This window comes from Nicotiana sylvestris, chromosome 7 (genome assembly GCF_000393655.2).
Source record: "Nicotiana sylvestris chromosome 7, ASM39365v2, whole genome shotgun sequence".
Classification (NCBI taxonomy): domain Eukaryota; kingdom Viridiplantae; phylum Streptophyta; class Magnoliopsida; order Solanales; family Solanaceae; genus Nicotiana; species Nicotiana sylvestris.
The window spans coordinates 2,410,271-2,431,555 of record NC_091063.1 but is presented as its reverse complement, the minus strand read 5'-3'; the positions used below and the strand labels follow the sequence as shown (position 1 = coordinate 2,431,555).

General features: G+C 37.4%; 2 protein-coding genes across 2 annotated transcripts; both read left to right on the top strand.

Annotated features, from left to right (window-relative positions):
- Positions 1 to 683: 683 nt before the first annotated feature.
- Positions 684 to 1,211, top strand: LOC104233760 (PRA1 family protein F3). The gene has a single exon (XM_009787202.2). It carries the CDS (start codon positions 684 to 686, stop codon positions 1,209 to 1,211), a length of 528 nt encoding a protein of 175 aa, XP_009785504.2.
- Positions 1,212 to 11,432: 10,221 nt separating this feature from the next.
- LOC104233766 (uncharacterized) lies at positions 11,433 to 13,467 on the top strand. Its single transcript, XM_070150701.1, has 4 exons — positions 11,433 to 11,572; positions 11,795 to 12,344; positions 12,525 to 13,024; positions 13,230 to 13,467. Exons 1-4 carry the CDS (start codon positions 11,433 to 11,435, stop codon positions 13,465 to 13,467), a joined length of 1,428 nt encoding a protein of 475 aa, XP_070006802.1.
- The last annotated feature ends 7,818 nt before the right edge of the window (positions 13,468 to 21,285 follow it).

The window sequence follows — 21,285 nt, the reverse complement described above, 5'->3', positions numbered from 1 at the left end:
TATCAATGCCTAACTAATTTTTACACAATGTTCAATTGATTGAATTTGCGGAACTTTCTATGGTAGAACACAAGGGTACATATTATAGGATTGTCTTTTATTCACAAGTCCCTTAAATAATAAAAGGAATGTGCAAGATTTGTTCATTCACTATTAAATACTCCATAAGTTTACGGGTTCTATAAATCATGCCGCACATAAGTAGAGGAAAAAAATAATCTGTCTGTAGAAACTATCTAAGTCTGTATTCAGAGTTTTTCTGGGGTTGGTATATACCTCTAAAATGTAATATTTTACCTATATACATAGTACAATTTTTCGACGAAAGGTGGTCAATTGACCACCCTTATCACTATGTGGCTTCGCCACTGAAGGTTACCCTAACCTATTGAGTGCTCTGCCTCAGGCCATCGACTAATACTTCACGAAATAAAAACAGGAAGAAGAAATAGAAATATAATATGAAAAAAAGAACACAAAGAAAAGAAAAACACGGCCCCTAGAGAGAAACAAGGAAATTATCCGAGAGAGACTGCAACTTCCCTCAATTGCCAATCGTCCTTCCAAATTCCTCTCTCTCCCCCCCTCATTTTCCCTTTGAGATTTTCTCTCTGAGAAGAAAATCTCCAAGGAAAATGACAACATATGGGACAATACCCACAAGTACAACATCATCGGACGACATGGGGATGATGAGATCATCAGGCGGTCTCCTGCTAGGCACGCGCCGCCCCTGGAAGGAAATGCTCTCTTTCTCTCTCCCTGAAAGCTCCGGCGATGCCCTTTTACGTATCAAAACCAATTCATCCTACTTCCACATGAACTACTTGATCATCATCCTTTTCGTTATATTCTTAAGCCTCTTGTGGCACCCAGTTTCTCTCGTCGTATTCCTCATCACGTTGGCTGCATGGCTCTTTCTTTATTTCCTCCGCGATAACCCTTTGGTAGTATTCGGGTACATTGTGGATGAACGTGTGGTTTTGGCCGTCTTGTCTATATTTACAATGGTCTTGTTGATTTCAATATCAACTATGAACGTGGTATCAGGGATAGCTGTTGGGGTGGCGATAGTGGTGGCTCATGGAGCTCTTAGGAGGACCGATGATTTGATAATATTTATAGATGAGGAGGAACAAGGTGGTGTCCGTGGTCAATGGCCTACCAACGTGCATTTGAGAGAAACTGCTTCTTCTTCATTTTCTTCATAATGTTATCACATGTGTATATGTTGTAATCAGAGTGGCTTTTAATTGTCAAATGGCCTTAAACCTGCAGCATGTTGTGAATCACTGAAACAGTATGTTTGTACTATGAGTTCAGATAATTTGCACCTGGTTTATGCTACTTGTCAAATATCAATCAAGTCACTTTTAGAGTAACATATGCAGGTTTTATATGCAATCTGAAGCACTATAGAACCTAACTTGAGAACATGAAATTTCAGAATGTTATTCTTCTACAGTGTTGTTGCGAGATGGACGATTATTTGTTTGTTCATGATCACGCCCAACTATGTCTTATAAAAAGGATTTAGCGGTCACTGCAAATATATAATCCGGTTCAGTCCGGAATCGAATCCCACAGGGAACTAACCTATTTGCTACAACTTTTACCACTGCTAATGATAAGCTCAAACAATTCCCGGATGCAAGATTTTTGATGGATAATGAGTAGAATTTAGTTAACTAAAGAAAAATAGCAATAATAAAAAATAGAGTTGAAATCAATGGTAAAATGGTCTTGGGTTATTGATTTCCCCAATTGTCGGATTAATTCCTGACCCGTTAGCTATAATATCGCCGTAACACTCTATAAGAAATATGAGTTCTGGGTTACCGCAACTATCTCTCGATCAATTACGATAATTTACTAGAAGCATTCTCTCGAACTACTCTAACTAACAATTTATGCAACTCGGAATTATCCCACCAAAGCTTCGTTATCTCTAACGCTGCTTTTAAATTCAATTAATTAAACTCTTAACTTACCCGAAAGTGGTGTTGTTCAACAACAATCTAACCAAGTGCTCTTTCTCAAGCAACACAAGATAACTAGACACGATTAATCAAGAGCCCTTTCAATTAATCACAAGACGATACGCAGTTGAACAATCATAGAGTGAAAATGGCTCAATTATATCAAAACATAATCAACACTTCATCCAACAATTGGTTCCATCAACCCTATATGATGGGTTTAGCTACTCATACTAAGAGATAAAAATTCACTAAATAAAGTCATAATCATCAATAGAATTAAAAAGAAGAAGAATAAAACTCTAACGAAAATTCTCTGTCTTTCTTACGTGTTCTTGCCTTCAAAATCTCTCTAAAAACAACTCTCCTTCTCTTTAGGACGAATTAGGCTTCATATAGGTTTAGGTTAGTTGCCCTGAAAATTATATATTTAACCCTGGCTTCTTGGCTCCTATCAGCCCGTCCGTGGCCGCGGATTGGATCGCGGACCTGATTGCGGATTTGACAATTGTTCTGTCTGCGGTAGTGGATCTGATCAAGGAGCTGACCGCGGAATTGGAACTTGCTCTTCTTTCTCCTTTTCAACCGTGCTATCCTCCGATTGGCCTTCCACGCTCCATATTGATTCCAAAACACTCTTTAGCTTCCTCATAGCTCGGAGTGGCTCCTGCAAAACGTAAAACTCTTTATTAGAGCATTTTGTTATCTTTTACATTCAAATATTGATAACGTGCGGCCAAATTAGAGTGTAAATAGTATCTAAATTGCGTAATTATCGTCTACTATCAACATCCCACACTTAAATCTTTGCTTGTCCTTGAGCAATTAAACCACACTCTACAGAGGCCTATCTTCCCTGAGCGACTTCCCTAACTCGTCACACCAAGAATATTCCTCATAGATTGAGTACATTAGTGTAACATCCACACCTCAAGAGTTGACTCCCGCGAGCCACACAATATTCCTAACCGGCTTATTTACCTTTCCTTCATGAATCAAGTGCTTGCTCACAACAAAAAAGACTCATTCCACAATCAATAACATGCACACACGCTGAGGAACTTCAATATAAACAGAATTCACTCACCCTCAGAAATGACATTCATATGCTACAAAAGATGCGCCATAGACTTGCCCATAGTGTACTACTCTACTAATCGAGCTTGTTCAGTCTAGGATCAAGTAGGGCTTTATTTGGTTGTAATGTAGGCTACGGGACGGGTAGGATACATTTAGATATATGAGTGGCTACACCTCCCTAAGCACTTTAATACATGTACGTTAACATCCAAAACCTCACACTTATGTCAAACCATGACTCCACCTTCACATCACTATATATTAACTCCATTTTTCTTTAAGCACAATTACATCAAGAGCCACCACTTATTAAGGAATACTTTTCACAACAATTCAACTATATATACTTTTTTTTTAAAATTCAAGTCGCTCTTACTTTTTTAAAACAATGCACCTTTCTCCTTATCTCATTAGTTCCACTCAAAAACCAAACCAACCACCCTACACTTTAACTTTTACAAAGTTCATACAATTCAAGTGCTCATGAGAGGTGAAAAAGTTTAAAAAAATGGTTAAGGCTTGTAGTGTGGTTGCCAAAGAAATAGGATTACAGGCTCAATGGAGTTAATTATGATACATAACAAATGGGTGGATGAAGTATATATATGGTTCAACAAAGAAATACATATATCACTTCCCAGACTAAACAAGATTAATATTTCACTTTGCAGACACACAAAGTAAGTTCTAGGCATCAAATGTCGTGCACAGAATACAACAAGCATCACACACACATGGCCCATGACTCACTCCAGATTGGGTCATCAAACACTCTGATCAAGGTACTTAAGCCAAATTAAGAACATACAGTTTAATGCATTCTAACAAGAGTTGACAACTAAGCCTAAGCATCACACGAAAGTACCCGCTATATTCAAGGCATTCCGACGTTAAGAGATCCTATGCCTATTTCCGCTCATATCCCACAGGTTCCTACTAACAACAAAAAATACTAACTATACCCAGTTCAAATGAAACCTTTGAAAAAGAACCGTGGCTTAAAGAAAAACCAAGGGGAATTGATACATTACTACAAAAGAAAATCATTTTGTGTTTTTTTCTTTCTTCAACTTTAGTCCCTCAAGAAACCAGTTAAATGATATCCATCGCCAGGACAAGTCGAAAATGATTTATGTAAATAAACTACGAAATTCTACATACAACAAACCAACAAAGTATCCCCCATCCCACACTTAAATGATGGCATGTCCCCATGTCATACAAAATAAAGTAATGCGAGGTAAAGGAACTTCCTTGGAAGATTAGTCTTGATCGGAGACAGTGCCGGGGTTGAGATGGCACGCCCTTCCCAACACACGCAACCAGCCCATTATTTTTTTCTCCGACTTCGCATTTTGGGTGGCTAAAGCATCAACTCTAGTCCCCAATTCCGTGACCCTGCTATTTCCTATTCTAAGGCTGTCATCCGTGTACTCCATCTGACTGCAAATGAACCTGCATCCGCGACCACTTGTTCCCGTGGGGGTGAGGATGGCTCAACTTGTTCCCGTGGGGCTGAAGAAGGCCCTGTTAGATCTAATTTTATTGATGCAAATAATATATATGTGCAGGAAATTATGGATAACAATTCAAAGATGGAAGGAATCAATTAGAGAAGATCAAGGAATGAAAGAGTTACTACAAGATGGACGAAATCAATCAGGAAACTTAAGGAAAGCAATCCGAGGCCAGCAAAGATCACAAAATCAATGGACAGCTACGATGAAAGGAATCAATCAAGCCTAAACTTAAGGCATCAATCAAGTCCAGCACATTCAATCCGGAAGATTGAAGCGGAAAAGAAGCATCGAAAATCTTGTAAGATGATTAATCAACCTGCTATTTTCGGAAGGACCAACAATTAAGGAGTAAACCCGCATCATCAAGATCTGTAGAAGGAAAGCTACAAATGCCCTCTCATCAAAGAAGAGCAATGGCAAATAACCTTATTCTTGGAAAGAATCAATATCTTTCCAAGGATCAAATCTCTTGGGTTGTCAAATCTCTTTAGCAAACGGCCTTCACCAAAGTATTTATACTCAGCATCAAGCCTTAGACATACATACTTTGATCAAACCAAATACCCTCTCTTTATTCTATTACAAACAAATATTGTAGCTCTACTAGATCTGATGTGTAACAAGTTAAATAAGAAAAAGCGAACAACACTGGTGAGGCATTGTATAAAAACGAAACGAGTGAAGTAGCCTCTAAGCGATTAGTGTAGATCACACCTTTCTCTATACTCTTGAAGAAACTCATTCACGAAAAAGAACTTCCTTGCAACCCAAGGGGAATGAACTAGGATTCACATTGAATCCGAACCAGTATAAAAACTATGGTGTCTTTATTCCTGCATTTAAATTCTGCATCTTAATTTCTGTCCTTTCCAGTATCAAGTTCTTACATCCAGTCGACTAATCGTAAAACTAGTCAACTATTACCTATTAAAATTAAAAATAAATAATTCACCCCCTTCTTGTACTTTCAATTGGTATAAGAGCTTGGGTCATGTTGCGACCAAAACACTCACGCAAGTGTACGCGATCGACAAGTAATATAGTAGTAAGTAAAGTATCGTTCCCACGAGAAATTGTGATCAACTTCTTGACTGATGTAGACTCAAACAATTATCAATTCAAGCTAAATTATCACAAAATATATAAAGAACCAATTTACAATTTACCTAGTAATTGCACAATAATTCAATACAAAATTACTACACCAATTTCACAATATATTTATAACAATTTGGATAAATATATTCCCGGGTCATGGACTTGCTAGAAATTATGCTACTATTTTAGCTTAAGATTGATTTATTGAATTATCCGGGTTATTGATTATAGGGTTAATAATATTCATAAGAATCTTTCGAGTTCTTATGCACCTATTCAAGTTAAATTAATACCTATATGTCTATGGTATTAATATTAACTCAAATGCATTTATAACTCCTATTTTTCAACCAAGCAAGGCAATTAAGTATATGTCTATCTTAATTGCGAATCTTTCACCCGATGCCCATGATCCGGATCTTGCTCTATTTGATTCTATATGCAATCAAAAATTTCCTTTTTCAAGTTTAACTCAAGATTCGTAAATAATATTTCACTTTTAGCTACGCAATAAAATAATTAGAAGTAGAATCAAATAAACAACCTATAACAATAGATTCAAGATCTTCAATCTAAGCTTCAAATAACAAGATCATCTAACATCCATGACCCAAGAATATTAGAGTTTTTAGCTAATAATATTCACATAAAAATCAACAATAAAAGTCTTAAACGTAATATAAACAAACAAATAGAAGAAAGTTTAGAAGAACTCTTTGAATCCTTGCTCCAAGATGAAGCTCCTCCTTCTTCTATGGCTTTTTCTCCCTCAAAATCTGATCTATACAATAATGGAGTTTTTGCTTTATATAAATTGAGTGGGATTAAGAAGGAATTCCAATTTTACCCCTAAATAACGTTTCTCCGGATCGGAAACGCGCGAACAAGTGCGCGATGTATGTAGTTCGCGCGATACTTTGCGCGCTTCTTCTGGATTCCAGGCAGAAAATCTCGCGAACTATTGCGCGAAGTTTGAAAGTTAGCGCAATACTTAGCGCACTTCTTCTTGAAAGCTCGCAAAGTATCACGCGAAGTTTGAAAGTTAACGCAATACTTAGCGCACTTCAGTAGCTCGATTTTGTCCATTTTTCCGTCTCGTCCTTGCGCACACTCGACTCCTAGGGGTTGTTCTTGCTCATAAATCATTCCAATCTCCTCTTTAAAGCTTCATTTAGGCTCCTCATCCTGCAATGTATACATATCACAATTAGAGCCTATTTTTCATCAATTAACCATAATATGCCATCGGAATATAATCAAGCGGACGCATAAACAATAGCTAAATCACCTAGATTTTGCCTATTATCAACACCCCACACTTAATTCATTGCTAGTCCTCGAGCAATCAACTATATTCTCTAGAGAATCCTTCGCTCAACCATTTCCTTTAACGCATTACACCTAGAACAATGTACATGTATCACTCCTAGTAGTGAACAATCCTAAAGCCAACTCTCAAGTGCCATGCAATATTTATATTTCCTCAAAGTACTCTACACAGAAATCAAGACTTGCTTCTCCGTCACGATTCATATGCCCTCACAATTACATCAACAAAAACTGAGTTCAATCCACCACATTCAATTCATATATTCACATATATCAAGGAAATCACTCACTCTCACAAAAGAGGTCACATGCATGCAATTGGTACCATAAGCTTGCCCTTAATGTAAATCTCTACCAAGGTAGGCTAGCTCGATCCAAAATCAATTAGGACTTTTTCATGGTTGTATTGTGGGCTAAGGGACGGGTAAGATGTATTTAGGAATAGTGACTCAACCCCTAAGCACTTTAACACATCACACGAGCAATTTTTAGTGTAAATTCTTCAACCCACTTCTTATTCATACACAATATCATCCCACAAATACGCCCTTCTTCTTTAAGCACTTTATTAATTCATTCCCACTAGCTAGAGCAAAACACAATGTAATCATCTTTTTTTTTCTTGTCACTCAATTTCTGCTAGTGGTGTATTTGTTTACAACATAAGTGCACCTTTTATCCTTTTATTGGTTCCACTCAAAATCCACCCCACACTTATTTCCTTCTTACTTCTTTTAGCGCTCTTCTCACAATTAAAGTACTTTAAGAGGTAAAAGGATCAAAATAATGTCAATTAAGAACAAAAGGGTATAGGCTTGTAATGCGGGTGCCAAACAAAAAGTCTAAAGGCTCAAAAGGGTTAACTAGGGACAAATTTTATTTTTAATAAGGAATTAAGCTCAAAAAGGTCAAAGAAAGCCTAACATCATTTTTCAAACCGAGTATCACCTCAAATTTCGCTTCAATTCACATACCGGGCAAGTTCTAGACACAAGTACAATACATGGACTACACAAATACTCACCACACATGGCATATGACTCATTCCAGATCAGCTTATCAAGACACTCCATTACGAGCAGTCAATTCAGTAACAAACATACAATTTAAGGCACTTTCCAAGAGATTCAACAATTAAGACTAAGCGTTATACGCTAGGGTCTATTGTGTTCAGGTGTATCAACTTTATGGGTTCACTTTTCTATAGCTTATAACTCCTTATTTTAGTCTGCAAATAAAAATATAAAAATAGAAATTAAAAACTACCTATGCCCGGTTCAAGATAAACCCTTGGAAAAGAACCGCGGCTTAAAGAAAAACCAGGGGGGAATTGCTACACTACCTAAGAAAAAATATATATAAAAAAATCTTTTTGTTGTTTTCTCTAGACTCACTTCCCTCAAGAAAATTAGTCTAAAAGATCCATCGTAGGGAAAAGTCTAATTTTCTACCTTTTTTTTTCACAAAAAAAAAAAAAAAATTAATCTTCTAAAATACTACACAACTAGGAAGAAAAGAAATAAGAAGCTAAAATACTAAAAAGCTAATTATCCAAAGGAATTCTCCGACCCCACACTTAAAAGAGTGCAATGTCCCCAATGCACAAATAAAAGCAAAAAATAACAAGGGTGGATAAGAAACTCCCTGAAAGGCCAAAGACCGAAGCACTGGCAGCTCACGGTGTACTCAGACTTCTCCCTAGGATGGTCCTTTGTGTGGGTACCTCACACTAGTTCCAACCAGCTGCCTCGCATTTGCACACTTTCAGTGGCTTTTCTTCTATGCTCATAATCCTACAACAAATGCTACAAAGGTAGAAAACTAAAATAAATAAAAATAAAAGAAAGCAGTAAAGCTGGGTTGCCTCCCAACAAGTGCCTAATTTAACATCGTGGAACGATGTGAACCACTTTTTGCTTCCACCTTGAACTTATGAATTGTACCCCTAACAAGGCATCAAGTCTGTCGCTATGCTTCTTTGGTGGGGATACAAAGATAACCAGGCCAAGTAATAAATTTTTCACTCGACACTTCTCGGTCTTTGGATGAGGAATGTAATTTTTGCTTTTTGGCACAATAAATTCAAGAATATAGACACTTTCATCCTCACTCTTTCACTTCCCCATAAGGTCAGGTGGCTCGATTACTCTCTTACTATCTAAACACAATGTGAAAAAATAATTGGAATGAGGTCTAATGCGCCATAACTCATGAATTTTACTACTATTTACATCCCCATTTATACAAACACTCAATTCTTCTAAAGTAATGTTATCTACTCCCTCACATGACTCTAGAGCACTCTTCTTAACATGGACATCCTCAAGAAAAATATGATCTAATGATTGATATTCTTGTTTTAGCTCCTCTATTTGGTCTAGAAGATTTTTTTCAGCTTCATACAACTTATCATTAAATTGTTGGGCGTTACACGCATCAACCTTTGCACTCAATTCTGAATCCAAGTTATGCACAACCAAGCCAAAATTATCACTTTTTTGTGCAAGCTCATCTCTCTCCTTAGACCAATCTTTCATCACCGTTGTTAGTAAACAATGTCGTTTCGCAGAATCCACTAATCGAGAATATCCGTCCCAATACCAACCCTTACTCCCATATTCAAATTCAGATGTCCAAAAGGTGAGGTCATTACTAGCCCAAAAATACGGGCCATAAACCTTACCTCTGTATATTTCATCTTCAGATGTCATCCTGAGAGAACTAGAAACATACTAAGAGAAAAATCAAATAGTTATAAAAATAACATATTTACAAAAAGAAAAGAAAATAAACTTGTAAAGATAATCATAAAAGTCTAACCCAGAGGAATAGTTAATGTCTAATTCCTCGGCAACGACGCCATAAACTTGTTGCGACCAAAACACTCACGCAAGTGTACGCGATCGACAAGTAATATAGTAGTAAGTAAAGTATCGTTCCCACGAGAAATTGTGATCAACTTCTCGACTGATGTAGACTCAAACAATTATCAGTTCAAGCTAAATTATCACAAAATATATAAAGAACCAAGTTACAATTTACCTAGTAATTGCACAATAATTCAATACAAAATTACTGCACCAATTTCACAATATATTTATAACAATTTGGATAAATATATTCCCGGGTCATGGACTTGCTAGAAATTATGCTACTATTTTAGCTTAAGATTGATTTATTGAATTATCCGGGTTATTGATTATAGGGTTAATAATATTCATAAGAATATTTCGAGTTCTTATGCACCTATTCAAGTTAAATTAATACCTATATGTCTATGGTATTAATATTAACTCAAATGCATTTACAACTCCTATTTTTCAACCAAGCAAGGCAATTAAGTATATGTCTATCTTAATTGCGAATCTTTCACCCGATGCCCAGGATCCGGATCTTGCTCTATTTGATTCTATATGCAATCAAGAATTTCCTTTTTCAAGTTTAACTCAAGATTCGTAAATAATATTTCACTTTTAGCTATGCAGTAAAATAATTAGAAGCAGAATCAAATAAACAACCCATAACAATAGATTCAAGATCTTCAATCTAAGCTTCAAATAACAAGATCATCTAACATCCATGACCCAAGAATATTAGAGTTTTTAGCTACTCATATTCACATAAAAATCAACAATAAAAGTCTTAAACATAATATAAATAAACAAATAGAAGAAAGTTTAGAAGAACTCTTTGAATCCTTGCTCCAAGATGAAGCTCCTCCTTCTTCTATGGCTTTTCTCCCTTAAAATCTGATCTATACAATAATGAAGTTTTTGCTTTATGTAAATTGAGTGGGATTAAGAAGGAATTCCAATTTTACCCCTAAATAACGTTTCTCCGGATCGAAAACGCGCGAACAAGTGCGCGATGTATGTAGTTCGCGCGATACTTCGCGCGCTTCTTCTGGATTCCAGGCAGAAAAGCTCGCGAACTATTGCGCGAAGTTTGAAAGTTAGAGCAATACTTAGCGCACTTCTTCTGGAAAGCTCGCGAAGTATCGCGCGAAGTTTGAAAGTTAGCGCAATACTTAGCGCACTTCAGTAGCTCGATTTTGTCCATTTTTCCGTCTCGTCCTTGCGCACACTCGACTTCGAGGGGTTGTTCTTGCTCATAAATTATTCCAATCTCCTCTTGAAAGCATCATTTAGGCTCCTCATCCTACAATGTATACATATCACAATTAGAGCCTATTTTTCATCAATTAACCATAATATGTCATCGGAATATAATCAAGCGGACGCATAAACAATAGCTAAATCACCTAGATTTCGCCTATTATCAGGTCACACTTTTCTTTTTGCTTAACAGCTTGTGAGAAATGATCATGGCTAATCAAGTTATCACGAGAGCACTCTTTCAAGAAGGTACTTCCCAAGTAAGTCCACCATACTTCAATGGACAACATTTCTCCCACTGAAAAGTACGTATGGAAATATATGCTAAGGCATATGATGTTAAAGTGTGGAGAGTCATCAAAAAGGGAAATTATCCTCTGCCGGCTACTGCTCAACCTCTTGCTGATCCTGAAGATATAGATTCATATACAGATGAGCAAATGGCAGTTGTGTAAGTCAACAATAAAGCAAGAAATTTACTCTATAATGCTATAAGTGGTGAAGAATATGAGAAAATCTCTAACTGTGATACAACCAAAGAAATGTGGGATATGCTTGAAGTTACATACGAGGGAACCAACAAAGTGAAGGAAACACATATCAACATGCTGGTTCACGATTATGAACTCTTCCAGATGAAAGAATGAGAATCCATTGAGGAAATGTTTTCCAGATTCAGTAAAATCATTAGCAACTTAAAGGCTTTCGGCAAACCATACTCAGGCGGTGATCAAGTTAGAAAGATTCTTAGATTTTTACCAACCACTCGGCAAACTAAAGTATTCACACTTGAATCACAGGATCTGAATAAGTTATCATATGATGAACTTCATGGAGAATTCATAGCTTTCGAAAAAACGCATATCAAGAAAATAAACCAAGAAGAAAAGAAGAAAATAGTTGCGTTCAAGGCCACAACTAAGATAACTGAGAATGATATCAATGATGATCCTGAAGCTCTCCAAGAAGAAATTGCTAGGATGTCAAGAAACATGTATGGCTTAATGAGAAGATTCAGGAACACGAGAAGAGGAAGGATTCCACCTAGGCGTACCAGGAAATATAACGAACAAGATAAGAATGATGGAAAATACTATGATTGTGGAAGATTTGGACATATTCAAGCTAAATGTCCAGATCTAAAAAGAAAAATCTCGAGAGGTTTCAACAAAAACAAATCATTTGGAAGCTGGAGTGATGAAGACAATTCAAAACACGAAGAGGTAGCAAATCTTTGTTTCATGACAATTATGGAAAATGATATGAACAAACTTTCAGGATGCTAGACAAACGAGGACATTTCAGACGATGAATGCAAAGATAACAATGAAAACTGCTTCATGGCTCGAGGTGAAACAAACGAGGTAAGGTCTTATAATTGTGAAAGATGTAATGAATTGCAGGATATTCTTAATCTCACTTTGAAAGAGTCTCAAAAAATGATGGATGAACTAAAGAGTCTCAACAAAGAAGTAAAAGACTGGAAAATCAAACATGAAGTATGTGAAATCGAAAAAGAAGTACTTCAAGAAAAGTTTGAGGAATTACAAATGCAACTCAACGGCATGCGCAAATCCACCAGTCACAGTTCTATTAGGTCAAACCAGACGACTTACAAGTCAACTGGAAAAGGACCAGCCAGAACTGAGTCGACTAGTACTAACACTACTGAAAGACCCAAAATGGGTCAGGAATTACATGTCACTACTGCAATAAAAGTGGACATAAATCTTCTTATTATTGTTTTCATAAGTCTAATATTTCAGAATGGATTTGGAAACCCAAAAATGATGCTGAACCTAGTAACACTAACTAACCAGAACCCAAGCAAGCTTGGGTACCTAAAAGAAAGTGATCACTATGCTTTGCAGGAACACTACCGAAGAAATCGCAAAGGAAAATGGTACTTAGACAGTGTTGTTCCAGCCACATGATAGGTGATAAAAACTTGTTCAAAGAAGTTACAAAAATAGACTGAGGAAGCGTTAAGTTTGGCGATGATTCAAAAGGAAAAATAATCAGTACCAGAATGACCCCCTTCAATAACAACTATGATATCACTGCGGTTTACCTGTTGATGGGCTTAACTACAACCTTCTATGCATAAGTCAGCTATGTGATTCAGGATATGAGGTAAAGTTTAAGAAAATAGATTGTGTTATTGAAGATGAGACATGTAAAACAATCCTTCTAGGTAAAAGGTCTGAAAATGTTTATATTCTTGATGGTTTTGAAAATATTGACGGTCATATCTGTTTACCTTCTATGTCTGATGATCCCTGGTTGTGGTATAGGAAACTTGGTCATGCAAGCATGCATCTGATTGAAAAACTTTCCAAGCATTAGTTATTGGTTTACCAAAATTGAATTTCTCTAGAAATCATATATGTGATGCTTGTCAAATTGGAAAACAAACTAGAAAATCTTTCAAAAATAAGGATATTGTATCCACTTCTAAACCCTTGCAATTGCTTCATATGGATTTATATGGACCTACTAGAACTGCTAGAATAGGAGAAAAAAATATGCTTTTGTTATTGTTGATGATTATTTGCGTTTTACTTCGGTGATTTTCTTATCTCATAAGGATGAAGCATTATTAAATTTTGAGGTTTTCTATAAGAAAGTTGAAAGAGAAAAAGGGTATCTGATTACAACAATACAAACTGATCATGGAGGAGAATTTGAAAGTAGAGCATTTGAAGACTTCTGTAACGATCAATGATATACACATAATTTCTCTGCACCAAGATCACCTCAATAGAATGGTGTTTTGGAACGGAAAAATAGAACACTACAAGATATGGCAAGAACGATGCTACTATATCATTCTCTACCACACCATTTCCGGGCAGAAGGAGTAAGTAGTGCATGTCACATTCTCAACCGTTGTCTTATAAGGCCAATTCTAAAGAAAACCCCTTATGAATTGTGGAAAGGTAAACGTCCTAATATTAGCTACTTTCATCCCTTTGGAGTAAGTGTTTCATACACAATAATGGTAAGGACAATCTTGAAAAATTTGATCCAAGAAGTAATGAAGGTATTTTTCTGGGTTACTCATTAAATAGTAGATCTTTTAGAGTATACAACAAACACACGATGTGTGTGGAAGAATCTGTGCATATTATATTTGATGAAAATAACCCCTTGGTCGAGAAAGGTATTATTGCAGGTGATGAAGATCAAACTCAAGAAAATACGGAGACAAGCAAAACACAAAAGTCGACTGGTGGATCCGATGCCGTGTCAGAATCAACAAATGAAACCAGCAACAATCCACCAGAACCACCGAAAAAGTCGACTACTCAGACAACTTGCCCAAACGAATAGAGAAGTGAACCTGAATATCTTTAAAAATTCATCATAGGAGATCCAAATGAAGGAATAAAAACCAGGGGAGCTCTCAAGAATTCGACAAAAATCAAGTATGGAAATTGATACCCAAACCTAAAAACATTCCTGTGATAGGGACAAAGTGGGTCTTCAGAAAAGTTGTAAGAAACAAAGCTAGATTAGTTGCTCAAGGATATTCACAACAAGAAGGAGTCGACTATGATGAAACTTCTGCCCCAGTAGCTCGACTGGAATCTATTCGCATTCTGTTGGCATATGCATCTTTTAAAGGATTCAAGTTATTTAAGATGGATGTTAAAAGTGCCTTTTTAAATGGTTTCATTAAGAGGAAGTATATGTGAAACAACCCCCTGGGTTTGTAGACTCAGAATTTCCATATCTTGTGTATAAGCTAACTAAAGCACTGTACGGGCTGAAGCAAGCTCCAAGAGCATGGTACGAAAAATTAAGATCTTTTCTTATTAATCATGGATTTACAAGAGGTAAAGTAGATACTACTCTGTTTATTAAAATATCATCAGAAGGTAATCTCATTATTCAAATTTATGTTGATAATATTATATTTGGTAGTACTAATCTCTTATGCGCAAGGAATTTTCAAATTTTATGCAAAGTGAGTTCGAAATGAGTATGATGGGAGAACTAACATTCTTTCTTGGACTTCAAATTCAACAATCTGAAGAAGGAACATTCATATGTCAGACTTAATACAGAAATAAGCTGATCCAAAAATTCGGCATGAGCAGTGCCAAAGCTATTGGCACACAAATGAGTCCTTCAACAAGTCTCGACAAAGATGAACAGGGAAAATCTGTTGATGAAACTAAGTATCGTGGAATGATTGGTTCTCTTATTTATTTGACTGCTAGTCGACCAGATATTATGTTCAGCATTTGTAAATGTGCCAGGTTTAACTCAGCTCCTAAGGAGTCTCACCTGATTGCAGTAAAAAGAATCATTTGATATCTCATTGGAACTGTTTCTCATGGATTATGGTATCCCCGCTCTAACAATTTTAAATTAGAAGGTTTTTCAGATGCTGATCTTGCAAGTGATAAGGAAGACAAAAAAAGCACAAGTGGGACATGTCAATTGCTTGGCAATGCTTTGATATCTTGGCATAGTAAAAAATAAGGATCAGTCGCACAATCCACGACTAAAGCTGAATACATAGCTATTGGTCAATGTTGTGCTCAACTACTGTGGATGTCTCATCAACTTGGTAACTATGAACTATCTTTTAAGCCTATTCAAATTTTCTATGATAATTCTAGTGCTATATGTCTTTCAAAAAATCCTGTGCATCATTCTAGAGCAAAACATATAGATATCAAGCATCATTTTATTAGAGATCATGTTCTTAAGGGAGAAATAGAAATATCTTTTGTTGGAACAACTGATCAGTTATCAGATATTTTTACAAAGTCGTTATTAGAGGATAGATTTTGTGCTTTGAGAAAATTACTTGGCATTACTTGCTTGAATAATAACCTGTAGGACCTATGTGTAATACGATTACTTTTGTAGGTTTAATAATTATCTTTTACTCTTGCATTAATTACACCTCCGTTTTCCCTCTTCTTTCACATTAGTTCCGTCGTTCAAAGTTGGAAAGCCAATCATCACGTCTATTCAACTAACGCCTTTTTCCTTTTCTGTATTCAACTGTCAGAAGGTTCTCTTCTTAAGGCGGAGATCTATTTTCAATCACTTTCATCCCTATCATCTAGAAAACCCTTCTCCAAAGATCTTCTCAAACCACTATCCTTCAATGGCCAAACACCCCAAGAACCCATCCGCTTCCACCCAAAAAAGTACCCACTCCAAAGCAAAACCCCCTTCTATGCCCCCAGAACAAGTAGACTTAGGGTTCAACCATTCTAAGGGTTTCGCTTCTTCGCAGGGCGATTTGTCTGATCATTATCAAATCTTAGGAGAAAACGCCTAGGAAAACGACCTATGGAAGAACCCGTTATTTCCTCTACTCCAAAGAAATCCAAGACAAATCTTTCTCGCTCTCTAGAATCTAACCTGAATTTCTGGGATTCTCCAAACAGGGATCTCTTCATTGCCTTGAAAGACAAGCCCATTGCTCATGGAAGGGTAGTTGACCTTGACGACATGGAACCCCTGGTAAAGATGTTTTATGCTAATCCTCGCTCTAGTAAACCTGATAAGTTGGAATCCTTAGTGTTAGGTAAGCACATTGTTCTTAATTGTGCCATGTTTGATTCACTCTTTCAGTGTTGATGTTCTAGTTTTCCTATGCTTTTCAAAAATACCTGGCCCGATGATTTTGAAATTTTCTTTGATCAAGCTAAATGGTGTATTGCTGAGTGTTCCTCTGAATCCTTTCCCAACCAGTTAGGCCCCAGTGATGTTAGTTTCGAAACTCGAGTTTTGGCTCACATTGTAGCAACTACTCTACTTCCCCGCACTGGTTCCTTTTCCACCTTCTCTCAAAGAGACACTTTCCTAGTGTACTGCATTGTGACCAAACTCAAAGTCAAGTTATCCTCCTGGGTCATTAACTTCAAGAAAGTGCAGAATATCCCACTAGTCTACCCTATGGTATGGCCATCACTCACATCCTGTAAGCTCACCAGATTTCCTTGTCCGCTTATCCCTTTATCACTGTTTCATAATCTTACAATTCCAGAGCCTTTGCAAGTATGGGATATGTGAGTGTGAAGGGCTCCTGGATTAATAATCACGAAGGCGATGTAAAGCATGCTCCAATAGATCCCAAACCTAACCCCCTGCCTTTCATCCCAGCCCTGGTGACCCTGATCTTGGTGAGAAGCTTCGTGCCATTGACATTCAACTCTCTGAAATAAAAAATCTCCTCACAACCACTTAGTCAACTGTTGGTGACATTCATGCCATCTCCAAAGAAATAGGGTCTGATGTGTCCAAGATAAGAGTTGCCGTTCTTAGAGTAAGGGAGAACGCTATCAAGGCTTTTAGGGAGATTCATGACAGGTTGGATCGAGTGAGCATCTCAGCCAATTCTAGCTTTGAACAACTGAAGGAGGCCATCTGCAATACTCTTACCTATTTTTTGCGTCATTACTGTGGTTGCTTAAGGCAATTTTTGTTGTTGTACTGTTTTTGGACTATTAACTTAGCCATTGGAAAATTTCTGTTTTTGTTTTGGTTGTTTCTTGGACTATAACTCTGCTGCATAGTGCTATATATTCTGTTTTTGTTCGTGGTTTGTTCTGTCTATTCCCTATTTACTGATGCCAAAAAGGGAGAGAAGAGTATATGTATCTGTAAAGGTATGCACAAGTATACAGAGTACGGGAGTTAGTCGACTAGATAGTAGACTGCAACATCTATAACCATGGACTAGTCAACTGCATGAACTGAGGGGGAGTACCATGAACCAGTCAACCGCATACATTGAAGGGGAGTAAAATACAGGAAAAACAACTGTTGTTTATACATATATATTATTTTGTCATCATCAAAAAAAGGGAGATTGTTAGATCTGATTTTAATGATGCAAATAATATATCTATGCAGGAAATCGTAGATAACAATTCAAAGATTGAAGGAATCAATTAGAGAAGATCAAGGAATCAAGGAGTTACTACAAGAAGGAAGAAATCAATCAGGAAACTTAAGGAAAGCAATCCGAGGCCAGCAAAGATCACGAAATCAATGGGCAGTTATGATGAAAGGAATCAATCAAGCCTAAACTTAAGGCATCAATCAAGTCTAGCACGTTCAATCCGAAAGATTGAAGCGGAAAAGAAGCATCGAAGATCTTGTAGGATGATTAATCAAGATGCTATTTTCGAAAGCACCAACAATCAAGGAGTAAACTCGCGTCATCAAGATCTGTAGAAGGAAAGCTATCAATGCCCTCTCATCAAGGAAGAGCAACGACAAATAACTTTTTTTATTTGAAAGAATCAATCTCTTTCCAAGGACCAAATCTCTTGGGTTGTCAAATCTCTTCAGCAAACGGCCTTCACCAAAGTATTTATACTCAGCATCAAGCCTTAGACAAACATACTTTGATCGAACCAAATACCCTCTCTTTATTCTACTACAAACAAACATTATAGATCTACTAGATTTGTTGTGTAACAAGTTAGAGAAGAAAGAGAGAACAATATTGGTGAGGCATTGTATAAAAAGAAACGAGTGAAGTAGGCTCTAAGCGATTGGTGTAGATCACACCTTTCTCTGTACTCTTGAAGAAACTCATTCACGAAAAAGAACTCCCTTGCAACCCAAAGGGACTGGACTAGGATTTACATTGAATCCGAACCAATATAAAAACTCTAGTGTCTTTAATTCCTTTGTTTAAATTCTGCATCTTAATTTATGTCATTTCCAGTATCAAGTTCTTACATCCAGTCGACTAATCGTATAACTAGTCAACTGTTAGCTATTAAAATTAAAAATAAACAATTCACCCCCTCTTGTACTTTCAGGCCCAACTTCATCCTGCTCTTCATCACTCTCATCTGACGCCTCAGAATCATCAGTATCAATTGAACCAAGTGCCACCGTGTCTTTCCCGATGGTCACTTTGGATGCCTGGAAATTTGTTTCTTTCTTCACCTTGCCATCCACAATGGGGTTCTCTGGAATCCCTACGTCCTGGCACAATCTAGTGACTAGATATAGGAAAAAGAACCGATACATCCTCAGTGTTAAACGGATGAACATCTTAGAATAAATAACCTTGGCCACATCAAAATCGTGGCCATTCACGAAGCACCAGATCAAAGAAGCTCTCGAACCATTTACCTCAGTGGTGTTGTTGGACGACAACAACCGACTATTGATAATGTACAACCAACATTTTCCTTCAAAGGTGAGTGAGGCGGAGTGCATCTTCGATCCCTGTACAACCCATACTACCTCTTTGTCTGGGACATAGATAGTTTGGAAAAACAATTGCCAATTTGTAGGTTCTCACTTGTAAGTAGCACAGTAATCCACCTCCCCAGTAAATGCAGGCAAGCGATACAATCTTCTGATGGCTTCAATCGAGGCATTCACCCTCTTTTTTTGCACAATGCAGATGTGATTCTCATGTTCAGAACGATTGGTATAGAGTTGCCTAACATGCATTAAGTTACCGTCCTCTGGCTCTTTGAAGAAGATGTCTAGCCTGCGCTTCATCAACTCCCTATACATATTGGGGCACTCAATCTGGAGGGAAGCCCTGTCAAATCCCCTTTCTGGTATAGGCTTTCTAATAGCCTTCCAACAGAAGCGGTCTTGGGCAACTCTGGATAAAACCTGGTGCGATCAAACTGAGCTGAAATGGCTGGTGCATGTGCCCGGGATGGGCCTCCTTGACCACTTGATGAGGCACCAGTAGTGCATCTCTCATGGTACTTGAGAATCTTGTGAGGAATGGAGCTTGGGTAGTGGTTGAGTAGAGAAGAGGGAGAAAGAGAGGAGATTTGATGAAGTTAAAAAAATTGGGGAAAAGATGGGGAGGGTTTCATTATTTTTGAATTGGGGAAGGGGGAGGGAAGGGTTTTGTTTTTGTTATATTGTTTTTTTGTTGGGGGGGGGGAAGTGTGGAGTGTGCGGTGGTGATGGTTGGGGAGGGGGGGCTAAATTAAATAAACTAATTAAAAAGGGGAGAAGGGAAAAGAAAAAAATAAAAAAATAAAAAAATAAAAAATAAAACCTGAACGGGGCCAGGTCCCCGGATCCGCGGTCAGATTCGCGGCCACAGACAAAACATCTGCAAACTCCACGGTCTATCCACGGTCAGATCCAGGACCCGGATTAGGCATCCAATTTTTTTTTTTTGCTTTTTCGCATTTTTGCCTATTTTCGGGATAATTTCGTCACCCCGAGTCCTTCCGCTACGCATGCTTTCGTTCCTTCACCTTAAAATCAACTACAAAAAATAAGAACAAAGAAAAATAATAGTTTTCTTCCCAAAAAAGTGCCTAATTTAACGTCGTGGCACGACGATTTATAACAAACCATGGGTTGCCTCCCAGGAAGCACCTGATTTAACGTTGCGACACGACGCATGCTTTCATTGTTACTCTTCTCTAATATGTTGGGGCTCTTCCAAAGATATCACCACTCTATCCTCCTTTTCTTCGACCATTCCAAGGCAATGTTTCAATCTTTGCCCATTCACTTTGAACTTATTTTTTCCATCTTCAAATTCAATTTCTACAGCTCCACTTGAGAACACTTGCACCACTCTGAAAGGTCCTGACCATTGAGACTTCAATTTACCCGGAAACAATCTTAGTCTCGAGTTGTATAACAACACTAGATCTCCAGGTTTGAAGTTCCGATCTAGAATATGCTTATCATGCATCATTTTCATCATTTCTTTGTACAATCTTACATTCTCAAATGCATGGAATCTGAATTCCTCGAGTTCATATAACCTAGTGAGTCTACTAGTGCCTACGGTCTCCATATCCAAATTCAACTACCGTAGTGCCCCAAGGGCTTTATGCTCGAGCTCTACTGGAAGGTGAAATGCTTTTCCAAACACCAACTTGTATGGTGACATACCAATTGGAGTTCTAAAAGTTGTGCGGTATACCCATAATGCATTATCTAGCTTCTTTGCCCAATCAGTCCTTGTTGCATTCACTGTCTTGGTTAGGGCACTTTTGATTTCCCGGTTTGACACTTCAACTTGCCCGCATGACTTTGGGTGATAAAGGGTGTTCACCTTATGGAGAACTCCATACTTCTCCAACAACCGTGTGAACACTCTATTGTAAAAATGGGTTCTACCATCACTGATTATAGCTCCCGAGGTGCCAAAACGTGTGAAGATGTTTTTCTTTAGAA

Coding starts and splice junctions, on each gene's coding strand:
- LOC104233760 (XM_009787202.2), top strand. CDS start 684: ATGGGGATGATGAGATCATCAGGCGGTCTCCTGCTAGGCACGCGCCGC.
- LOC104233766 (XM_070150701.1), top strand. CDS start 11,433: ATGGAAATATATGCTAAGGCATATGATGTTAAAGTGTGGAGAGTCATC. Junction 12,345..12,524: donor ACAATTCAAAACACGAAGAG/GTAGCAAATCTT, acceptor AATGAATTGCAG/GATATTCTTAATCTCACTTT. Junction 13,025..13,229: donor AGAAATCGCAAAGGAAAATG/GTACTTAGACAG, acceptor TCTATGCATAAG/TCAGCTATGTGATTCAGGAT.